General features: G+C 37.7%; 1 protein-coding gene across 1 annotated transcript in view; it reads left to right on the top strand.

Annotated features, from left to right (window-relative positions):
• Positions 1-22,811, top strand: part of htt (huntingtin) — a 900,697-nt gene that overhangs the window by 800,404 nt on the left and 77,482 nt on the right. Inside the window, exons 42-46 of the mRNA XM_067142878.2 lie at positions 3,192-3,326; positions 6,797-6,897; positions 9,813-9,922; positions 17,147-17,344; positions 20,180-20,382. Of these exons, the coding sequence (XP_066998979.2) occupies positions 3,192-3,326; positions 6,797-6,897; positions 9,813-9,922; positions 17,147-17,344; positions 20,180-20,382 (747 nt within the window). The remainder of the gene's footprint in view (positions 1-3,191; positions 3,327-6,796; positions 6,898-9,812; positions 9,923-17,146; positions 17,345-20,179; positions 20,383-22,811) is intronic.

The raw sequence follows: 22,811 nt of genomic DNA, 5'->3' as shown, positions 1-22,811 counted from the left end.
ATTTAATGGCAAGAATTGTCAATATCTTTGAAGATGGCCTAATTGGGCAGAAACATAACCTGTAAAAAGCAAATATGTAGCTGTTTAACAGGAATAGTGACAAAGTATTAAACAGATGATAACTCAGAGTGTCATATTCCATAAGGAATAAAATAATTTTATGTCAAAGTCAATATGGAACAGAGAATGAAGTTTATAAGTTGTATTTTGTGATAAAATTGTTTAAATTAAGCTCTACTTAATTCTCTTATTCATTTCCATAGTAAATATGTTAATAAGTCATTTATTTTATGTCCCACTAACTACTCTTATGTTTTTTCGGAGATGCTGATGTGCTGGAATTTTCGTTTTGTGCCAGTAATTCTACTGACATGAGGTTGACATGTTTAATCAATTTCAAATACCAAGGGATCAAACCAGTGAACTTATGTTCAGAAATCCAGTGCTATACCATCTGAACCACTTAGCTAGCTGTAGTTTGATCCTGGCTCATTTATATACAAGGCAAAATATCACAAATTTTCCGTACAGCTTTTGTTGGTGGAAGAGAATATAATGTTTCTCCAGGATGTGTACCTGGAGGATATTCTTGGGATAGGGGAGAATAATGTAAACAGCAGTGGGAATTTGAATTCAAGGAAACATGTCTCTTCAGCATGAACACTGCAGTAGCACTCAAAAGTATGAGAGGTATTTCATTCAACAAATGATTAAACAAATTAATTTAAAACACCACCTAATCAAATGTCCTGTATATGATACTGTTTTTATAATTCTGCCAAAAGGCAGGAAATAAAGTATCGATTAGCTGGTGGTTTAAATTAATTTGTTTAATAACTTGATTGAATTCATCGATACAGTCATGAAGTGGACAGCTTGCAATAGGTATTTCATTGGCAGGACTACATATCTGCTAGTAGAATCCAAACAAAGTAGACTAGTTTTTGATGTCAGACTATTTCTTGCTGGCGTGGCTTCATGTACTTTTGTACAGGTAAACATTTCCTTTAATAGTAAACTTCCATTAGTGTTTTATCATCCATTATATCCTATACAATGAAGAATTCAGAAAGAAAAGGGCCGAAATAACAAAAGCATTAAAATCATACAGGAAGGTAGAGGGTTTTGGAACAAGAATTACATTCTTTAGCAACTGAAAAGAGTACAGAGAACTATTGGTAAACACAAAGTACTCATGTCAGAAGAAGCAAGCTGAAAATCTAAACAGAGATTCAAAAAGAAAGGATGGTAAGAAAGTGTGGTATGGAATAAACCAAATCTGTACAGAAAGAAAAAGCCCAAGAAAAGCGATTATAAGTAAAGGGGAATGGATCAAACATTTCAGACGGCTGTTACATGGGGATGATGGTTGGAAGCCAAACATAGAAAAGACGGGAATCTCGAAGGGGTTGGAATGCATTCTGGCTACTTTAGACTGGAAAATTTCAGCTAGTGACGTACCTAAAAGATTTAATAGAGAATGGGCAAAATGAAAATTCAGGAGCAATTTCAGGTATCAATAATGAATTTTGGGAAGAAGTAAAAGCAAGTTTCTCCTCAAAAGGAGGTGATGTTCTCAAAGAGGAACTCCAGACTGCAGCCTGGGATGAATACTAGATAAGATTTCCTTTGCACACAATAATTCCCTCAGCATTACACCCTCCTCAGACATTACTTGAGATTATTTAGCTCCTGAGCTGCATAACCATTTCAAGTAAATGCTATGATATATACTCAGACATAATATTTGACCAAGCGAGTCGGCCGTGCGGTTAGGGTTGCGCAGCTGTGAGCTTGCATCCGGGAGATAGTGAGTTCGAATTCCACTGTCGGCAGCCTTGAATATGGTTTTCCGTGGTTTCCTATTTTCACACCAGGCAAATGCTGGGGCTGTACCTTAATTAAGGCCACGGCTGTTTCCTTTCCACTCCTACACACCTTTCCTATCCCATTGTCGCCATAAGACTTATATGTGTCGGTGCGACGTAAAGCAAAAGAAAAAAAAACCACCATAATATTTGCAGTTTCATTTGTGTATATTTGACTGTGTACTGCTCCAACAAACTTTATATGCACAAGTAAATGTATGCAGTGACCGTTAATGAATGCTATATTCAGTATAATACCATTGCAGAATAGCATACCATTCATAACAGTGTGAATGAAAAGAAATACTTGGCTTAAACTTGAATAGATACTGTAGAAATTAAGAAATGTGTGGTGTGATTGGCAAATATTGCAGCTGCATGAAGAAATCCAGCAATATCCAAATATCCAAATCATGCATAATTTAGTGGTAATGTTTGCACCTGCCAATTGTAGGACTTAATATTCAGGCACTGGAAACAAAGTAGATTCTTTCTTATGTCTATTGCACTACTTTCAAACTTCTATTATTATTATTCATCATCTGCAAGCCTCATAAGCATAAAGCCTCAATAACTGCAACAAAAATCTTAAAACATGTGATGAAAGGCAATGTGAATGGTATATTTTGAAGTGCTGTTACTACAGTGTGATACTTTTAAGTAAGGAATTGTGGGTTGACTAGCAGCTCCCCTCTGTTTTTGTTTGTCTTGTACTTCAGTATTGTGTAATTTCTGTTCTCTCTATATCAACCCTGAGGGCTGAAATCTGTATTTGAATTATTGATAGTCTTAAAAAAGACAATTGTATGGAATGAGTTTTTATAAATTCCAACCTCCATTTGTATCCATCATTCATGAAGGCATAAAGGTCACCATGCTTTGACAAGTCCCTCATTTTGCAACACACAGTCTCAGGGATAGTCCAGGGTTTGTGGCTTTCATTATGGTTAGCAGGACCCAATTGAATGTTTCACCTCATCCCAGACGTGTTCAGTGGGATTTAAGTCTGAAGCTCAGCCAGGCCATTTAATAAGACTGATTTGTGGCTGTTGAACATACCATACGTGAGCTATAGAACTGGTGTGAATGAGTGAGAGGTCCTTCAGAGACTCTGTTACCACACTGTGATGTCTCATTCTTAGTACTGGAAGCATAATATTCTGCATGATTTACAAATATTAGTCTGTAGTGAGATGTCCCCTTTGAAATGATAGGTCTTCAGTTGTACTCCTGTCTAATTATGTATGTCTGTTGTGCCTTCATCACCATTGCCATTGCTAACACTGATTTCATTAACAGCTTTTATCTTTATTTTCTCTCTAGTGGTCATCAGAAATTGAAAGCAATCCATGAGTTACTATGCTGGAAACTTCAGGATCAATGTCTAAGTGCTACCAGTACTCAGCTGCAGCATGTTTTTGAGCGAGGAAATATGGAACGCATCAACAACCCACACAGGTACTTACTGCCACAAGTCTACAAATCTCTTAGATTTTGCAGTGATTAAACATCTTCCTTCCTTCCTTCCTTCCTTCCTTCCTTCCTTCCTTCCTTCCTTCCTTCCTTCCTTCCTTTCTTTTTCTTTCTTTCTTTCTTTCTTTCTTTCTTTCTTTCTTTCTTTCTTTATTTCTTTTATTATATATTGATTTTTTTAAACTTATGAAAACCTGCTAAGGTTTTACTGTTTGTAACCTTTACTACAGTGGTTACACAAAACAAAACACTAAACACAATGAAGGGAGGAAAGTAAGAGCAACTACACAGTGCCAAAACTTGCTACACACTCAGTGAAACATCCGCTGAAACTACGCGGATCTCCGCCAATAACAACTTAGTAAATATCAGTGGGGCCAACTAGATGACAATAAACTAGGAAGGTGGGAAGAGGCTAGGAAACTACCAAAGGCATGGATATGGCTTGGGTCGCAGATTCAGAAACAATCAACCGTGATCCATAATTTTGAAAAATATTATTTACAAGTGGATTTTACAAATACATTCCGAACAAATTCCGCCATGCGGAAGGTACTGACACACAACTCACGAATTAAATATTCTGTGATACAACTTAGAAGTTCTTTGCTAATAGCTTCCTACAAGTTCAAAGATTTAACAAACTATACTACTAGTTACAAATCCAGATGTACAATGAAATTTAGTAGGTTAAAAGAAACGTAAGACGGTATTACCATCTACCGTGAAGTTATCGTACCTTTCAAAACTCTGACATACATCAGGTGACACTGAACTACCGGAGACAACACCCCAAGGTAAATATATTAAACTACACTTTACATATTTATCGAAACCAGGAACGGGGAATGCCTCGAAAACAAACAGGCAAGCCCAGCTGAAAAACTAAGGCATCAGAAATAATTGAGTGGCAAATCTAGGTGAGGTTAGGGCAGACTCCTATACGAAATAGCAGGCGAACATTACGGAAATTTTAGGCTGGATCGGAAATCAGAGTGCTTACCCGAAGGTGGCCCATCCCGGTAGCGAGGCATCGCTGACGACATAAAACTTCAGACAGACCAAGACAGAATAGTCAGACTGAATTATCACGAAAGCTGCCTCGCTCTCTATATAAAGGTAAACCCTGGCCTTGGAGTAGCCAATCAGAATGCACGAGCCCACTTATCGTCATCCAGATTCACCAATCACAATTCCTACTCCAGTCGCGAACTTTAAATAACATTCTCGAATACACACGCTCGCGAACCTTCCATTTCCAGAACAGTCAGAAAATATATTCTAGAAGACATAACCAACAAAATACAACACACCCTGCTCAAAAATTCATGTAACATTTCTGGATACTTCCAGTAAGTACAGAACTGAAATCTACTATTTACAAATACCATATTGTACAGGTTAGGTTGTTACAAATAAAACATATTACCACACTTCAGATCATACAGTAAGTACTACGGAAGGTTTACAAATAAAGTCTTCAATAAACACTTTCCACTTTCAATACCTTTTTACACCTGTGACACTGTTCTTTGGTATTTCAGCATATAAGAGTTCATTTTCATTTTCCTTGTCCACATGGGAAACTGTAAACTCCAGGCTATTAAAAGGACCTCTGGTGTAGTGACTGTTTTGGTTTATTGTTAGAAAGTCAACTTCAAGAAAATCATGATTGTTAGGGTCTTGTATCTTTACTATCTGTACTATAGTGAGAAAGGTTTCTAAATTGATTGCCTTTCTTCCCAGTAAAATTATGTTTAGGGTCGAGCGTGACTCGACTTTCGGGGGGAGGAAGATGTCACTGATGTAAAATATATTGGAAGTGGAAAGTATTTATAGAAGATTTTATTTGTAAACCTTGTTAAGTAGTACTTACTCTATAATCTGAAGTGTGGTGATAGAATGTTTTATTTGTATCCCATGTAACGACCTAACCTGTACAGTGTAAATATTTTGGTAACAACTAGATTTCATTTCTATATTTACTGGAACTGTCCAGAAAGGTGACATGAATTTTGGAACAAGGTGTGTTGGCCTTTGTTAGTTAGGTATTCTAGAAAGTATGTTCTGACTGTTCTGGAAATGGAAGATTCGCGATCATGCATATTCAAGAAAGTTATTTAAACATCGCGACTGAAGTAGGAGTTGTGATTGGTGAATCTGGGTGGCGAAAGGCAGGCTACTGAGTTCTGATTGGCTACTCCAAGGCTAGGGTTCCCTTTTAAAGAAAGCGAGGCAGCATTTCATGGTCGGTCTGTCTGTCTTCTATCTCTTGACTGTCCGAAGTTTTGACGTCGTCAGCGACGCCTCGCTACCGGAATGGGCCACCTTGGGGTAAGCACACTTGATGTCTGTTCCACCTTAAATTTCTTTTAACGTTCGGTTGCTTGTTCATATAGGAATTTGCCCTAACCTCACCCAGACTCGCCACTCAGTTATTTCTGATGCCTTAGCTTTTCAGCTGGGCTTGCCTGTTGTTTTCGAGGCATTCCCCTTTCCTTGTTTCGCTAAACATGTAAATTGTAGTTTTATGTATTTACTTTGGGGTTTTGCTTCTAGTAGTTCCGTGTCACTTGATGTACGCTAGTTTTTCCTCTGCCCCGCATCAGAAGTGTTTTTGGTGTGGGACCAAGTTGAACTGGCCTCTGCGCCAAGTTTAGGTATTTCTGATTTTACCCTTTTTCAATTATGTTGTTCAGATATTTTGAAAGGTACATTTAACTTCACTCTAAATTGTTATACCATATCACGTTTCTTCTTACCTTCCAAATTGTATTGTACAACTTGAGTTGTAATTAGATGTACGGTGTTTGCTGACTCTTTGAACTTGTAAGAAGCTATTGTCAAGGAGCGTCTAATTTGTGTGTCTCAACATGTAATTTGTACTTTACAACCTTTTTATCGGTACTTTCCGTGTGGCTGAATTTGTTTGGAATTCATTTGTAAAGTCCATTTGTAAATAATATTTTGAAAATCAAGGATCACGGTTGATTTTTTTCCGAAAACTGCAACCTAAGCCATCTCCATGCCCTTGGTAGGTTCCCAGCCCCTTTCCACGTTCCTGGATTATTATCATCAAGTTGGCCCTACTGATATTTACCAGTGTTGTTATCGGCAGAGTTCCACGTAGTTCATCAGATGTTTTATTGTGTGTGTAGTGTCGTAGGTACTGTGTAATTGCACTTACTTTCCTCCCTTTACTGTTTTTGGTGTAGCCACTGAAGTAACGGTTACACTTTCTTTCTTTCTTTCTTTCTTTCTTTCTTTCTTTTATTGTTATATTGATTTTTTTAAATTTATGAAAACCTGCTAAGGTTTTACTGTTCTTTGGTATTCCAGCAGATAAGAGTTCATTTTCATTTTCCTTGTCCACATGTTTGTTTTAAAGTTTTCTCCTCTATTTAGGCCCCATGAATTCATCACCCAGTAACTATAAATGTGTTTTTTGTTTATAGGTATGGATATGCTCAAGTGTCTCTTGAGTACCTTTGGACTGCCACGCGCATGCTGGGTGAATCAAATCCCTCCATAGCAGGTGATTCCCATAGAGGTTTAGGTAAGATTCAATATCTTCGCTTTTTTATTTTTTCACTATGTGATTTATAATTTAATAAATAATATGCATTACCAACTTCAAAATGTGCAAATTGCTCTACATTTTCTTTGATAAGCTAGAAACTAAATTATCAAACTGGCATCTTCTAGAGGTTTTTTTGTTAAATACCGTATTTGAAAATGCGTGTAAATTGGTTTTAACTGTTCACTATTAAAATTGCAAGATTATGAAAGATGACAACAAATCAAAATTATATTAATTGTACCTGTACCTTATGGTATAAGCTGTCATGGTAGATCAAAACTCATTGTTGCTGTAATCTACTACTAGACGTTATGGCTGACGAAGTCTCAAATGAGACGAAACATGTTCCAGGATATGTTCAATATGTTTTTATATTAAATATTTTCACTTGTAAAGTGAGGTGTATTGATTGGGTGGACGATTGAACCTAACATTGTATCTTATTTTAAACTGTATCAATACGGATCTATATGATGAAGTTCATAAATTGTACTAAGAGAATTTTAAAACTAAGAAACAATATTAGGTTTTGGTCCACCCAATCAATACACATCACTTTAGAAGTGAAAACTATTTAATATAAAAACATATTAAATATATTTTGGAACATGTTTCATCTCTATTTGAGACTTCATCAGCCATAAAATCATGTGGTAGATTACAAAACTCATTGTTTAGAAATTGAAAAAATGGAAGAACCCAATGCCGTTTTAAGGACTATATGAGGTACGCAAAAGATATATACACACACACACACATTATTTACACAATATTGTCTTCACTTCTTGCAAAAACTTTTGTTATCTTTAATGTTAAAATGGAAATATAACCTGAAATATTGCATGTCAGCCATAACGTCTTGTATGGAATACAATGTCCATTGTTGCTGTCTGTAATTTAAAATGGAAGTTCTTTTATGAACTGTTGAGAAAATACTGAAGACAAGACATTGTTTAATAAGGTAGTTTAACACTTCTTGCAAACAGTCTTTCTTCAGTGTTAAATATGAACGACCTTACTTGAAAATGTTGCAAGCATTGTTGGAATCTGGTAGTTTCAGTGTGTTAACTGGGGAGATTGAAATTCTGGCCTTGGAAATAGGATTGGTACTAATTCTACATCAGAACATTTAAAAACTTTAACTCATATGGAATTTTCTTTCAAAATTGAGTTATTCTGGTAGAAGAAATCTGAAACCTTATGAGATAGCCTTCATATGGCAAAGATCAGCGCTGCATGACCACCATATTCAGGGCTTAAATCTTATGAATATTCCTTTTAAAAAAAAAAAATCTAAGGTCTGGTAAAAAAGAGATATAAATACGGATTTATACGATGAAGTTCGTAAATTGTACTAAGAGAATTTTAACCTAGCAAGTTGGCCATGCGGTTATAGTCGCGCAGCTGTGAGCTTGCATTCGGGATGTAGCAGGTTTGAATCCCACTGTCGGCAACCCCTGAAGATGGCTTTTCGTGGTTTCCCACCAGGCAAATGCTGGGGCTGTATCTTAATTAAGGCCACAGCCCCTACATTCCCAGTCGTAGCCCTTTCCCATCCCTCTGTTGCCGAAAACCTTCAGTGTGTTAGTGTGATATTAAACAAGTAGCAAAAAAGAAATTAATAGAACAGAGACAGCATGAGACTGAAGAATCTTCATTTGGTACACCATGAAAAACACGGAAAGGGAAAAAGCGTGTAACAAATTTTTTGAGATTTCGACGCACAATCCATGAATTTTACATTCTTCAGAAAACCACTACATTAATATATAAGTTACAACCTGTGTCAGGAGAGAGGATTTGTTTCCTAGGAGGTTGTATCAGTTTGAGAAGTATTGTAAAAAAGATTTCATCTGGAAAAAGGTTAGAAATAATAAAAGGGTTTTAATCGAGGTCGCCTATACAGTGTCAACTCCAAAGACGTGCACGAGGTCTCTCTGGAGGCCATATGCCATGACATGACAGTAGTTATCTGGTGATTAAATTTGTGAGTGAGTTGCTGTGGAATCTGAGTGTACTTCTGACGACTGATGGGTGATATCCAACAAGGAGATTAGCAGGTGACACAAGACAGGGTGCTGAGGTAAGTGAGGAGACTCTAAACCTTACTTAGGACCCCAAATATAGTGATCTGTTACCACAAATAGATGAGGAGGACTAATAAATATGTTCCTTTCAAAATATTGTATTGTAATCAGTGTAATTTCCACCTTGATTCTCTTATTGCAGTGTAGATAGTCAATTTTCATATTGTTTTTTATCTATATTTCTTAATACAATCATTCGAAAAATTGATTTCTCGAGTAGAATAAAAAACAAAACTACCTAAATTGTAAGTATTCGACTCTATAATCGTTTTTATCATCTCCTGTAAAATTCATATTTTGTTGCTTACGATAGTTTGCCTTTCCAAGGACAATATGTCAGGTACCAAATATTTTGATCATTTACAAGGAGTCAAAATTTTCATACTCAAGTGAAATCACATCTGTGTTAATAGTAAAAGTAATCAGTTTACTTAATTTTATTCAAAATACCATTGTGTCTTGATATTTAACAATTGGTTGAATATGTTTGAATATATTACTTCACATTTGTTTTGATATTACGTGGTTATAGTTTTAATATCAGAGTAACTTATTCCTCACTCAAGATCAAAGAATGAATATCTAGTTTTTGCTAGAATATTTAACAAAATATTACAGTATCCCCAGTTGCTAGAAATACAGAATTAACAACCATTAGAACTGTCAGGCATATTATTACAGCCTGGAAGCTCTTAGAGATAAGCCTACTACATTTCATGTTACCTTTCTAGTAATCACGATGAGACAGAAACTGAAATTTGCTTAGAAGGAAATGTTTCTATTACTGTGTTTTGTATGTTCCAGTTTCTAGTAAGTGCCTGGAACGTGAGCAGTGTTTGGCAGCTAGTGGACTGGATTTACACTCTTGTCTACACTTCCTCCTGGATCTGTATTCTCAGTGGACGTTGCCACAGGTAAATAATAAGACTGTATGAATAATAATAATAATAATGATAACGCTTGTTTTTACGAGGTTATTTCATATCTTGGAAGCATCTTGTCTAAACGGTGTACCTGTGAACAAAACGTTGATAAAAAAATTGGGGCTGCTCATGCAGCATTTGGACGGTTAATGCACAGAGTCTTCATGAATAACGACCTAAACCTGCATACCAAACTCATGGTGTACAAAGCTGTTGTCATTTCCACGCTGGTGTATGGCTGTGAAACTTGGACACACTATCACTGTGATATCAAAAAACTTGAGCGCTTCCACCAACAGAAAAATGAGATTCATCTTGAATATTAAGTGGGAGGTCTATGTGACCAACACGGCAGTTCTTGACAAAGCGCAGCTAAATAGCATTGAGACAACAATCATCCTCATCAACTGAGATGATTAGGCCATGTTCACCGCATGGGTGATACCAGGCTTTTGCGCCAAATTCTTTATGGTGAACTTTGCTTCGGCAGTGGACCTCATGGAGCCTCTCTTAACCCTTTCGCACTCAGCGATCGGTGCGAGAGGTAATGGCGAAAACGCTCACGGCACCGATACATAGGCTCTGTCTTATTTACGGATTTTGGTCATTTGCGTAGCTGTTAAATCGTAACAGTTGATCGTGATGGTACCTTAAAGCGTCGAATTTGTGTTTAACTCAACAGATATATTCACCAGCCCTACAAAATATTTTTATTTTCGACAAATGAAATCTGTTGACCGTGAATGTTTATGGTGTGGTTATTTGAAGTTGTTATTACGTGGATCTGTTTTGATTGGCTTATGAATACAAGAAGTTGATCTTGCTATGAGTTTTGTTTATAGTTTATTTTGTTTCTTTGGTATATCGTGTGTTCGATGTACTTCGTAAACTACAATTTTACTCCTTTTCATAACTCCGTTGTTGCACGTGCTTGCGTCATCTTTTTATCGTCATGGCTAGGCCATATTCAAGGCCGAATGAGGCCGATATCCTTGAATTTTCAGATGATTTAGACAGTAGTAATGACCTTCTTTTGCCGAAAGTGATTCCCGTTATGTGGGAAGTGACACGGTCATAACTGCTCACCGTGCATCGGACCGCGAGGACCTGACATCGATGACCGTTACGTGTACACAGAATAACTTTGTGCAATGCTTCATGAGTGAATTGCAGCACACACATCATATTGATATCAAATTATTCAGAATTAAATGTTATTTCATTTAAGTCTAAGAGTAAAGAAGGAAGACGCAACAATGTCTAATTTTTCTGTCATTGAAAACAATAATTTATTTTTTTAAATTTATTTTCGAAATTTAATAATTTTTTGGGGCTTAACCAATAACAATATGTCCAAAGTATATTCATTTCTAAAATGCTCATAGTTTCCTGTATTAGTGTGATTAATTTTATTTTAATGTGTGTTAAACTCTTTACATGTTGAATTTTTGTAATTTGCTTTGGAAAATCACAAAAATTAGTCTGAGTGTCTTCGAGCAAACACCTGCATATAGGCAGAGTGCCAAAGGGTTAAGCATTTTAAGGACCAGCTGAAACACATCATGAAGACAACTGGTATAGATATACAAACATGGGAAGAATGTGCTGTGGACCTCTCAATGTGGCGGAACACTACATCCACCGCTGTCAGCTTGTTTGAAAGAGAACGCCGCAGACATCAAGAGGCCAAGCGACAAGCAAGAGAACTTCATCAATTACAACCCTGCCCTCCTCCATCCATTTAGTGTGATTTATGTGGGCGTATGTTTTATGTCAGGATTGGTCTGTTTAGTCATCATAAACACATCCATAAACTGAGTTGAACTGGTCAATGTATGCAGGAAGAAGGTATATACACTCGGATCGAGTTACAGCTGACGACGATAAATAATAATAATACGTGTATTGTACTCTACATACATGCCATATGGATGTTTAGAATAGTGCCAGCGTGGTCCCCATATCCTGGAATTGCTGAGAGCATTAATAGAAAGTAAGTGTGATTATGGAAATGAAGTATTCAGAGATTTATTCTCTTTTAAGTACTTACAAAGGGCACTAGGAAAGTTTTGCAATGTGAGTGAACGCTTTAGACCTTTTCAAAATAATTTCCACCACACTCAATACACTTCTCCATACGTCGAAACTAGTCACTGAACCAACTCTGCCACTTTTCTTGCGGTTACATTTTCACACTCTTGATCCCATGCTGCCAGAAGCTCATTGTTGGATGCAAAACGCCGCCCTTTCAGCTTCATCTTCACTTCTGGGAAGAGTGTGAAGTCACATGGGGCAAGATCAGGACTGTATGGAGGGTGATCAAGCACACTCAACCCTGATCTGGCAAGAAAATCCATTGTTACATTAGCATGATGTGCTGGAGCATTGTCGTGATGCAAGAGCCAAGTGTTGAGCTGTGACCTTGGACGGAGCTGCTTGAGAGCCTGGATGACCTGAGGCAGACGAGTCTCACTGTACCACTTCGCAGTAACCGTCCTTTGTGTTTCTAGCACAACCCAAGTCAGGATGGCCCGTTTAGTGAAGAATACTGCAATCACCCTTTTCTTCACTGACCTTGACTTTTGCACCATCACAGGAGTACCCTCATCTTCAAACAGCCACACCTTGTTCTGGGATTTTGTTGGGACATTGGAATAATAAAGCTAAGTTTCGTCACCTGCAACGATGCTGTTGACATTACGCGAAGTCCCATTTTCAAATTATTTTAACATTTTTTGGCACCATTTCCCTCGATGTGCCCTTTGTTCCTCCGAAAGTGAATGGGGCACCCAAAGGGAACAAACCTTTCTAACATGGAGATGGTCATGTAGAATTGAATGAATAGCTGGTGCAGGGATGTGGAGGGTCTTTTCTATCTGCTGATATGTCAACTGCCTCTCTTTCTGCAACATTTTCCTCACAGCTTCAATGTTTTCCTCAGTTACTGATTCAGATTGTTACCCAGAACTAGGATCGTCTTCAACCCCAAATTTTCTCCTCTGGAACTCTTTGGTACCAGCAGAAAATAGTTGTCCGATGTGGACAGTCTTTCCCCAGCACAGGAGTCATTTCCTCCAGGCACTGGTCAACAGTTAATCCACGAGCAAAATTGTAGCGGATATTTGCGCGATATTCACCTTTATTCCACACCGACATCTTAACTTGCTTTCAATCCCACTGCTTGGAACAACTGGTGTGAAGGTCGCGCCTTGCTGTCTTCTAGGCCAGTTTTCACCCCTCTTTTCATCCCTCACCATAACAGGGGTGTCCAGCCAACCATTTTTGCGTATTGCAAAACTTTCCTAGTGCCCTTTGTATATCACTCTTTCAGTCTCTGTCATCAGATAATACACTAGAAACAATTGATAATTAACTAACACAGAATGTGTTGTTTTAGGTTTCCTCGTATGGTTATCATCTGATATATTAGCAGTCCACATATAGTGCTCTTATCCTATCTTCCTAAATTAATCTTACTTTCATTTTCTGACTTGTTATGGCATGGTAACTGATGCCAGCCACACTAATGGAAGATCCTTCAGGTTATTTTCACTGATATAACCCCATCTCCTTCCTGTTACTGATGTGGTTCATTACTTAATTTCAAGAGCAACTGTATTATTTCATTTGTTACCCATAATGTTGATTGATAAAGTGAATGCTGATTGATATAGTGATAGTGCTATAGTTTAAATTGGCGCAAAGTATAAATGATTTTAGAGAACCTGAACTTCATCTTTTCTTCAAATCTCTTGACTTGAGATGCTAATATTATGACAAAATTCCTTCTGTTAAGTGGATAAATATTGCTATCATCTGAATCTCTATATTACGTTGGCCCTGTGGTGTAGGGGTAGCATGCCTGCCTCTTACCCAGAGGCCTCGGGTTTGATTCTCGGCCAGGTCAGGGATTTTTACCTGGTACTGTGGGCTGGTTTGAGGTTTACTCAGTCTACATGATTACAATTAAGGAGCTATCTGACGGTGAGATAGCAGCCCCGGTTTTGAAAGCCAAGAATAACTGCCGAGAGGATTCATTGTGCTGATTACACAACACCTTGTAATCTGCAGGCCTTCGGGCTGAGCAGTGGTTCTTGGTAGGCCATGGCCCTCCGGATTTGTTGCGCCATGGGGTTTGGATTTTGGTTTGGCCACGGAACACAACATCAAAATTGTGGTCAGAAAAAAGATGCGACTGAGAGGGACTGGAGACACTTTTCACAGCTTGTGAACCAAAATCACTTTCAAACCCGACAAGAATTGCTGCAGTCTGTGAGTGAAGGTCCATCCCAACCTGTTAGTGAGAGAACATTGCAACAGGAACTGCATGCAATGAAAATTTGGAGTCGCTCGCCTCACAAGGGGCCATTGTTCACTCAGGTACATAAAGCTGCACATCTTCATTGGGCTAGAAATCATCGAACGTGGACAGTAGCTGGCTGATGGAACGTAATGTGGTCTAACTAATAGCGTTTTAGCCTGTATTCCAATGACCCATGTCGTTGAGTGCACCGAAGGCCAAATGAAGCATTTTATCCTCGATGTGTGCAAGGTAAGGTTCAAGTCGGAGGTGGGTCTGTGATGTTTTGGGTGCTTTTTTCATCGTAATCTATAATCTATAATGCAACTCGGCTACACCAACAATAGTAAGTACATATTCAAATTTACACACATAACCTTTAGACATTCCCCCAACATAATATCTCTCATAGCTCAATCTTATCTTCCACAGATAAATATAACACCATTGCACAGCTACAAATGGGAAAGGAGCCATTACTTTGAACCCAATTTTACGGACGCCACAGGACAACAAGATTTGATTCTAACATAAGGCAACATACATAGCAGACCTGAACATATTTTAGCCAAATTTTATCCATACATCTGGCAACCTTTTTTAAAATTGGAAAGTGTTTTATCCCACATGAAGACTAATCTTTTACTCATGCAATTTTACAACCATATCTTTTAAACTCCAAGAACAGCAGCTGAGTGTACAAATGTAAATGAGACTTAAATACGAGAGTTGATGAATTGACCAACAAGCAAGATACGAATGTTTATGTGCACGAAATGTTTTTTATATATTGTATTTTATCCTGTACATATATATAAGTTAGTTTAAGTGAAGATATGTTTTATACACTCATTTTAGGACCTCAACATAATATTTTAGACATACAGTTGCAATATTGTACATACTGACATATATGCCAATTCACGATTTGTATGTGACTAAATGCACATAATCATATAACATTCCTTTGACAATGCAATTTAATCAAAGCTTCATCATATAAATATGTATTCATGGTTCAGCTGAAGATGACCTTGTATATGGGGTCAAAACCGGTCCTGTAGCTTAATATAAGCAATAAAAAAACAAGTATTGATTGGTGGAAATACTTTCCTATTTTTAATTGCTTTTTTCATATCGTGGATTGGGCCCGCTTACTGAGGTGACCACTAACATGAACCAGCATGTTTATTTTAAACATTGTGGATGATCAGGTGTTGCCTTACAGTCAACATCTGCAGGATGAGGTTGCTATTAATACCCCAAATTTTCAAGATGACAACAGCAAAGTTCATCGGACTGGACACATATGTCACTGGTTTCATGAACACTTCCCCACCCTATTACATCTCGATTGGCCTGCAGAATCATCTGACTTGAACCCCATTGAAAATCTGTGGGCCATGTTGGAACAGCGGTTAAAACGCCGACATCAGCATCTCCACAATTTGGTGGAATTGCACGATCAAATCATCGACGAGTGGCTTAACCTGGATGCGATATACCTGCACAACCTTGTGGACTCACTTCCTAACTATATCCAGGTAGTTATCAAGTCTGAGTTACATGGCATTAAATGATGCTTGTAATGATTTCTCCAGGGGTGATTAATTTTTTGTCCAGTGATCTTATAAAACAAACAGGTTATATGCTTGTACGGTATCAGGTAGCTCTTGCCATGAATTTAGCAGTCTTAATTGCATTAGGGTTAGCTAGTACTAGATCATCCATTGGATACCTGACAGAGCAGAAACTACAACAGCACCGGTGCTCAGTACTTTAGAGTTCTCCACAATTGCAAAGGATGATCTCTACGTGGAAATTCCACTTCTGTAAATTCACACAGATCTGCCAGATTTCCATGTCATTCCATTCTCTTTGTGGCCAGTGAGTTGATTCGTTCGATATCTTCATATTTTGCACTGCAAAGTCACATAGATTTGTTTCCGGAACCTGATGCAGCGGCATTAATGATTTTCTTTGCCATCACAGATAAAATGTAGACTTGGTGATTCTGAACTGTTCAGCAGTTGTAGTTTTCTTTAATGTAGTATGATCTGCTTCCTCTAGAATCTTTGGTTTTGTCTGCAGGTGTATTGCTGGCTGTTTCCTCGGGGCCATGGCTTGATGTCTTACTCCTGGCATATTTTATGTTCTGATGGGATACACTGATCACTACTGCTAAATCAAGCAATAACAACTATTGAGCTGCATGAAGGCCTTCTTCAGTATTATTAAAATGAGTTTGTAGGCTAACAGCATAAGCTGATTGTTGACTCGGTGACGTTCACAATTGTTGATATAATTGCTCCAAGAAATGTAAATGTTTACCTATTTACTCATAGCTTAACATCCAAATAAACTATGGTTTGACAGTGGATTACTTTCATCTGTACATGCTTCTTTCTTGGACTCCAGCAGAGAAGCAACTTAAAGAACATAATGGATAGCGTGGGTGGTTCACCTTATGATATAGAAGTTGATTCCCATAGGGAACCTGAAATATTTGTCCCAAATGAATAAAAAATATTGGTTCACCTTAAGCGAGATATAATGATGCAGGGAGCTAAAAATGTTTGTAATTTGGGGTAACCGAAACTCGTGTGAACTGAGGAGACCTTCCATAAGAAATAATACACACTCTGCCAGGACTAAAGTTTTGTTAATGTTAACCAAGTGTTTTAGGAAAGTTCATCTTAACGAGGTTTTACTGTATGCATTAGAAGATGGCATTGTATGAAGATTGAGGAATTGTCCTTGTCTCCTCTTTCTGTTGCTTACCTGTCATTTTTTTTTTAATCCTGCTGTATGTTCCTTTTCATGTTTCTATCCTTCTACGTACGACTTGAATGTTGTATGTATGTTTGGATTACTCATTCTGACTTCTGAATGGCTTGATATCTTTTTGTTTGCAGTCAAGTATGCCTCTAAGGTTGGTCAGTGAAGCTATTCGTTCAGTGCTGGCAATCTCAGACATGTTCACAGAGAAGGCTCAGTTCCAGTGGATGTTGGCAACTTGTCTTGAATTAAGCCGTCTACATCCTCTGGAGGATGAGGTGCTACATCAGTACTTGGTGTTGGGAGCCTGCAAAGCAGCTGCTGTGCTTGGGCCGGTCAGTCATTTGGTATTCTTACTGTCATTACTGTATCATGTGGTAGTGAAAAGGTTTTGGAGAAAGAATTGGAAAGTAGACTCCTCTTCCTCTTCTCAGTCACTTGATGAATGTTACCCTGAGAAGGTGGTTAAGAGAGTAAAAGAGAAAGTAGAAAGTAAATGTATATATAGAATGGTAAAGAAAATCACTTGATGAACGGATTTGGGATTTTACTGGTCCTGAGCACTAATTGACATCTTACCATGAAACCTCTGAATATGAGCAAGTGTAAGACTATGAGTACCATAGGATTACCATTTCAAATTGCCTGAAGATGTGAATTTTAATAAAATGGTACAAAGAGCTGTGTAAATAAAATAATCTTTCAACCACATTTTTGTTTTAAATTAATGTCCATCGTCGCCATATGACCTATCTGTGTTGGTGAAACGTAAAGCCAATAGCAAAAAAAAAAAAAATATATATCCAACTCCAATATTTTGAACTGCACAGCTGCAAACTTCTCATGCTGTAAGTCCTGTTGTGCAGAATACATGCAACTTAACTCCAGTTTAATATATGTATATATCACTTCATCTTTACTTTGCTGGAAATGTTACTGTTGCCTGTTCAGTTGTCTCAGCTAAAGTTTGCATTCGTCATCATTTGTTAAGAAGAAAGCCATACTTTCAAGTGTTAGTAAAATGTAACATAAAACTTTCCAGTTTGTCAAACACACAGCAATTTCAGTTTGAATTATGACACTATAAACATACCTGTAAAAAAATACTGTTATAGAAAGAATGACATGTTTTGTTCTACAAGAACATCCTCAGATTCTATTAAATCCCTTAAAACATGAGTATGTATGTACAGTATTGTTTACGTTGCATGAACTTGTCAATAATAGAGTATTAGGTGACAATATGAACAAGTATTGACAAAAAATGATACAAGTATTAAAATAATGAAAAAACTTCTGTACTTATATAGACTGCCAATGCTAAGTCCATTGTCTTCAAACACTATCACAGGACTATGGTCATGGAGAGGCAAATGAAAAAAAGAGCTAACATAACCCACCTAAATGACCATACACATTAAAAAAATTTCCCCCCTCTTCGCTTTACTTACATAATATCTGGACAACACTTACTTTTTAAATTAGCACTTAATGGCCTTTAGAATATGGTGTATCATAAAAATAACATCTAAAAGATACCCTCTATTTCAATTCCACACTTCATTTAACCTAAAATCATTAAATTGCTTTCATCCATAGTACCTAAAATACCTTATAACATGAAGAAGGTTAATTACTTCCTCTCCCCTCTCCAGTGATGAAGGAAGGTTCCACAACACTCCACTCGCCCTGGCCCTACTTCCCTCTCCCCTCTCCGGGGTTCAGTATGCTAGATTATAACATCCAATAGGAAGAATCCACAACGCTCCACTCATTCTTCCCCTGCTTCCCCTCCTATCTCTGCAAACAGTATGCTATGCCCAAAACTTTCCATTTGCCTCTCCATGGGCAGTCCTGAAATAGTGTTTGAAGACAACGAACTTAGCATCGGCAGTGATTTGATAGAATCTGAGGAAATTCTTGTAGAACGAAACATGTCTTGCTTTGTATAACAGTATGCACTTTTTTACAAGTATGTTTATAGTGTCATAATTTAAATTGAAATTGCTGTGCGTATGACAGACTGGAAAGTTTTTATGTTATATTAATCATCATCATAATCATCATCATTATCAACATCAGAGAACCCCTCCAGCACACCAGGTAGGGTGGTGTTGAACGACTCTTTGCCATTGTTGTCTGTCCAAAAATACCTCCTCTCTCACCATTGACTCCCAATTCCCTCCTCTTCTCTCCACATCCTCTCTCAACTGGTGTAGCCACCTTTCGTAAGTCTTCCCACTGGCCTTCTTCCTTCAACCTTTCTTTCTAGTCATGCACATGGTATTCTTGTGCCAGGCATTCGCTTTACATGTCAGTACCATATTAATATTGAAGTACTTAGCTCCTCTTCCATCAAATCCACTTTTAATTCCATTCTGATGTCATCATTCCTTATATGGTCCTTGCATATTGTTTGGAGGGTAGTTCATAGAAAATTCATTTCGCATGCTTGCAGTTTACTAACTTCTCTCTGTTTCAGTGTACATGTTTCTAGAATGTCTGTGAGAATAGGCACAAAGTATGACTTATACAGAGTCATCTTGGTTTTCATGGGTGCCTTGTTATCCCAAAGTAGATGTCTTTTGAGGTTGTAGAAGTTGGAAATGCTAGCCGCTCTCTTTACTAATTTTTTTTATTTATTTTAATCTGCAGTACCCTTGCTGGAAATCATGCTGCCTATGTATTTGAATAACTGTATAATTGAATGTTTTCTCCATCAGGCTTTATGTGACAGACAAATATCTTTCCTAGTCATTCTCAGTGCAACAGTTCTTTTAGTAATAACTTTCATCTGATATTGTTTGAACTTGGCTACCCATTCATCCAGCCTAGCTTGTACCCGTACCTCCGCCTCTCCCCAGATAGCTACATCATCAGCAAACACCAATGTGTGTAGTTCTCCATCTTGTTCTCTTTGTAGTACCGGTATATATTTTTCAGGAATTTCCAAATTAAAATTTATGGTCTGATAGTATAGCAAAAAATCTGGGACATGCAGTAACTAAGGTGACAGTAAAATATTCCCTTGTTCAACAAACCCCTAACTCCTACTCTGTACAGTGCCATTTCTTTTACTATATGTTCTCAGTATTTCTTTTACATGGAAAGCATATACTTCTGTTTGCCTTCTGATATTGCATTTTTGGTATGTTTTTGCTATTGTGTAGGAGCCTGAAATCTATGAGCGTGTGAAGAAACTGGTTGAAAATGGACTCAAAAGCTCTTTTCTTCCTGCAAGAGTTTCTGCCCTACATGGTGTTCTCTATCTTTTGCAAGCTGGCCAGTATAAGGCAGGGTCTGGAGAGGAAGCTGTGCATATTTTGCCTGCTGCTATAGAATATATACAGAAGCACACTGATAATGGAGAAGGGTTAGTACTTCAAATTATTTATACTAGTTTTATTTTATTTTGGTTATTTTTGTTCAGTTTTATAAACAGTCAGAATATACTGTGATGAAACTATATCTTTAGTGATTCATTCATTGAATCTGAAAACGACCATTTTGCTTAACTGCCCCTCGTGTAGAAGATGGATACAATGGGAAACCAAAATCAGCACGCTCATCATGTGAAGGGAGCAAACCATTCACACTTGTGACTGCTTATTCTGCATGATTGTGCCTTTATGTGAAATTGGTAAGCAAAAAATAGACCCTCAAGTACCCTAATATTCCATCCACTCTTCAGCCTGTACCCTATTTTGTGTCCAATCCTCCTGCCTCCTCAGGCACTGTCTATTTGAATAATGAAGATCATTCCGTCATGAGAGCATTTGAAGATGCTTTGGTTCCCATATAACAAGACAGCCACTTTGTGCCCCATGAAAAATGTACAGAACTACAAAAATCTCCCAACATTAACTGAATTACCTTATTGGAGATTTAGACTTACTGAAATCTAGGACAGAATGGATTGCCTCGTGCCTTCAATACATGACATTGTCAAAATGTGATGTTCGATGTTAAACAATCCATGTTGGAGACTTTCTTCATCAAACATGTTATGGTGACTTTGTGGTGAGTGTGTCTGTCATCAGAGCAGAAGCACCATCAAAGGTTATGCAGTTTTAGGGAAACTTCAAAAACCATTGGCAATATTAAAATGAGACTTACTAAGCAAGATGAGGAGTGAGGTTGCTTGCCATTGCTTTCCTAACTGGATCAGAAAGTGCTGTAGCAGTACAACCGGCCCTATGAGTAATACCTTTCATAACATTAAGACCGGTATTCATAGTCGGCGACTTATTTCTCTAATGTTGTTTATAAGTTTCATTTCCATATTGATAGATATTACTTTACAAAAACAATATAAATATGAGTCACCACCTTATCAATACAAAATTTATTTACATTCAGCTAGTAAATAAATTTTGTATTGATAAGGTGGTGACTCATATTTATATTGTTTTTGTAAAGTTATTTCTCTAATACGAAGGTAATCCCCAAAATAAGGTCTCCTATTTTTTTATAAATGCATAGACCTGTTTATTTCTACAATGTTTTACATCATTTTACAGCTTGAAAATTTAGCTATCTTTCAACATAATCACCATTTCGGTTGATGCATTTTTGTAGGCGCTGTGACAGGTTTTGTATGCCCATGTCATGCCAGGTTGCCGCCATGCTGTTCAGGAAGTTGTGAGCGGTACTTCAAAGAACCTCAGGAACCAATGTGCAGAGATCATCCAGGGTGATCCGCCGATCTTCACGCATGATTTGCTCAACCTTCACGACTGTCTCAGTAGAAATTGATGGTCTCCTGCTCCTTTGTTCGTTCGTCGTGAATTTCAGTCTGACCGGCTGCAAACTCTCTACACCCCTTACGAACATTACATCCATGTACGACTCACCATACACTTCCGTCAATTGGCAATGGATTGCAAATCGGTTCAGTACCATTTGCGTTCAAAAACCGAATAACTGCGCGCACTTCGCACGTGGCTGTAACATCCAACGGGAGCTCCATTCTCAATGGCTGCCAAGCCAAGACCAAGTGCCTCAATGCAGCGTGCGCATGTTTATATGCGAGAGCGGGAAACACTCTTCAGAATATTGTGACCAACAGCCACACGAACAGAGTTCTGTATTTATAAAACAATAGGAGACCTTATTTTTGGGATTACCCTCATAAGAACGACTTAACAAAGCTGTACTTATTCGTGAACTCGATTTAAATGTTCCTCGTATTCATAGTCGTTGATCAAGTTCTACTTTGTTAAGCTAGACTTGATAAAGCGTTACTTATTATGCAGACGCTCTGCACAATTAAGTCGAACTTTATAGTATGAGAAATAGTACAGGCATCATCACAACAGTTGAATGTGTGAGTCTCCTTCAGACATGGCCAACTAGATCTACGCTGCACTCCTTATTCTGAGTTTATTTGTTTATTTATTTGCCCTTTTACCTGTTCCTCTGCGGCTTAAATTGTAGTTACTTTTTCTTAAATGAATACGAAAAGCAGTCGCAAGAATTTTATTTCCGTTGAAAAGGTGGTTTTCAAGGATATTTTATTGAAATATTCTCAGATCATCTATCTATCTATCTGTCTATCTATCTATCTATCTATCTATCTATCTATCTATCTATCTATCTATCTATCTATCTATCTATCCCTAGAAAAATTGAAAATTCTCAAAATTCCCTCAGGGGGGCACGCTGTGGGGGGGGCCTTCAATTTTGAGCTCAGCATAAGAACGCAGTCGTATATATTCATCCAGAGCGAGTCAGTCTATGTATATATCAAGGTATAAAAATGAAAATAGACGTGAATTAATGAGGCAGTTCCAGGCATCTCAG

This window comes from Anabrus simplex, chromosome 3, assembly GCF_040414725.1.
Source record: "Anabrus simplex isolate iqAnaSimp1 chromosome 3, ASM4041472v1, whole genome shotgun sequence".
Classification (NCBI taxonomy): domain Eukaryota; kingdom Metazoa; phylum Arthropoda; class Insecta; order Orthoptera; family Tettigoniidae; genus Anabrus; species Anabrus simplex.
Note: the sequence above shows the minus strand (reverse complement) of the source record. Positions and strands in the feature narration are given on the sequence as shown.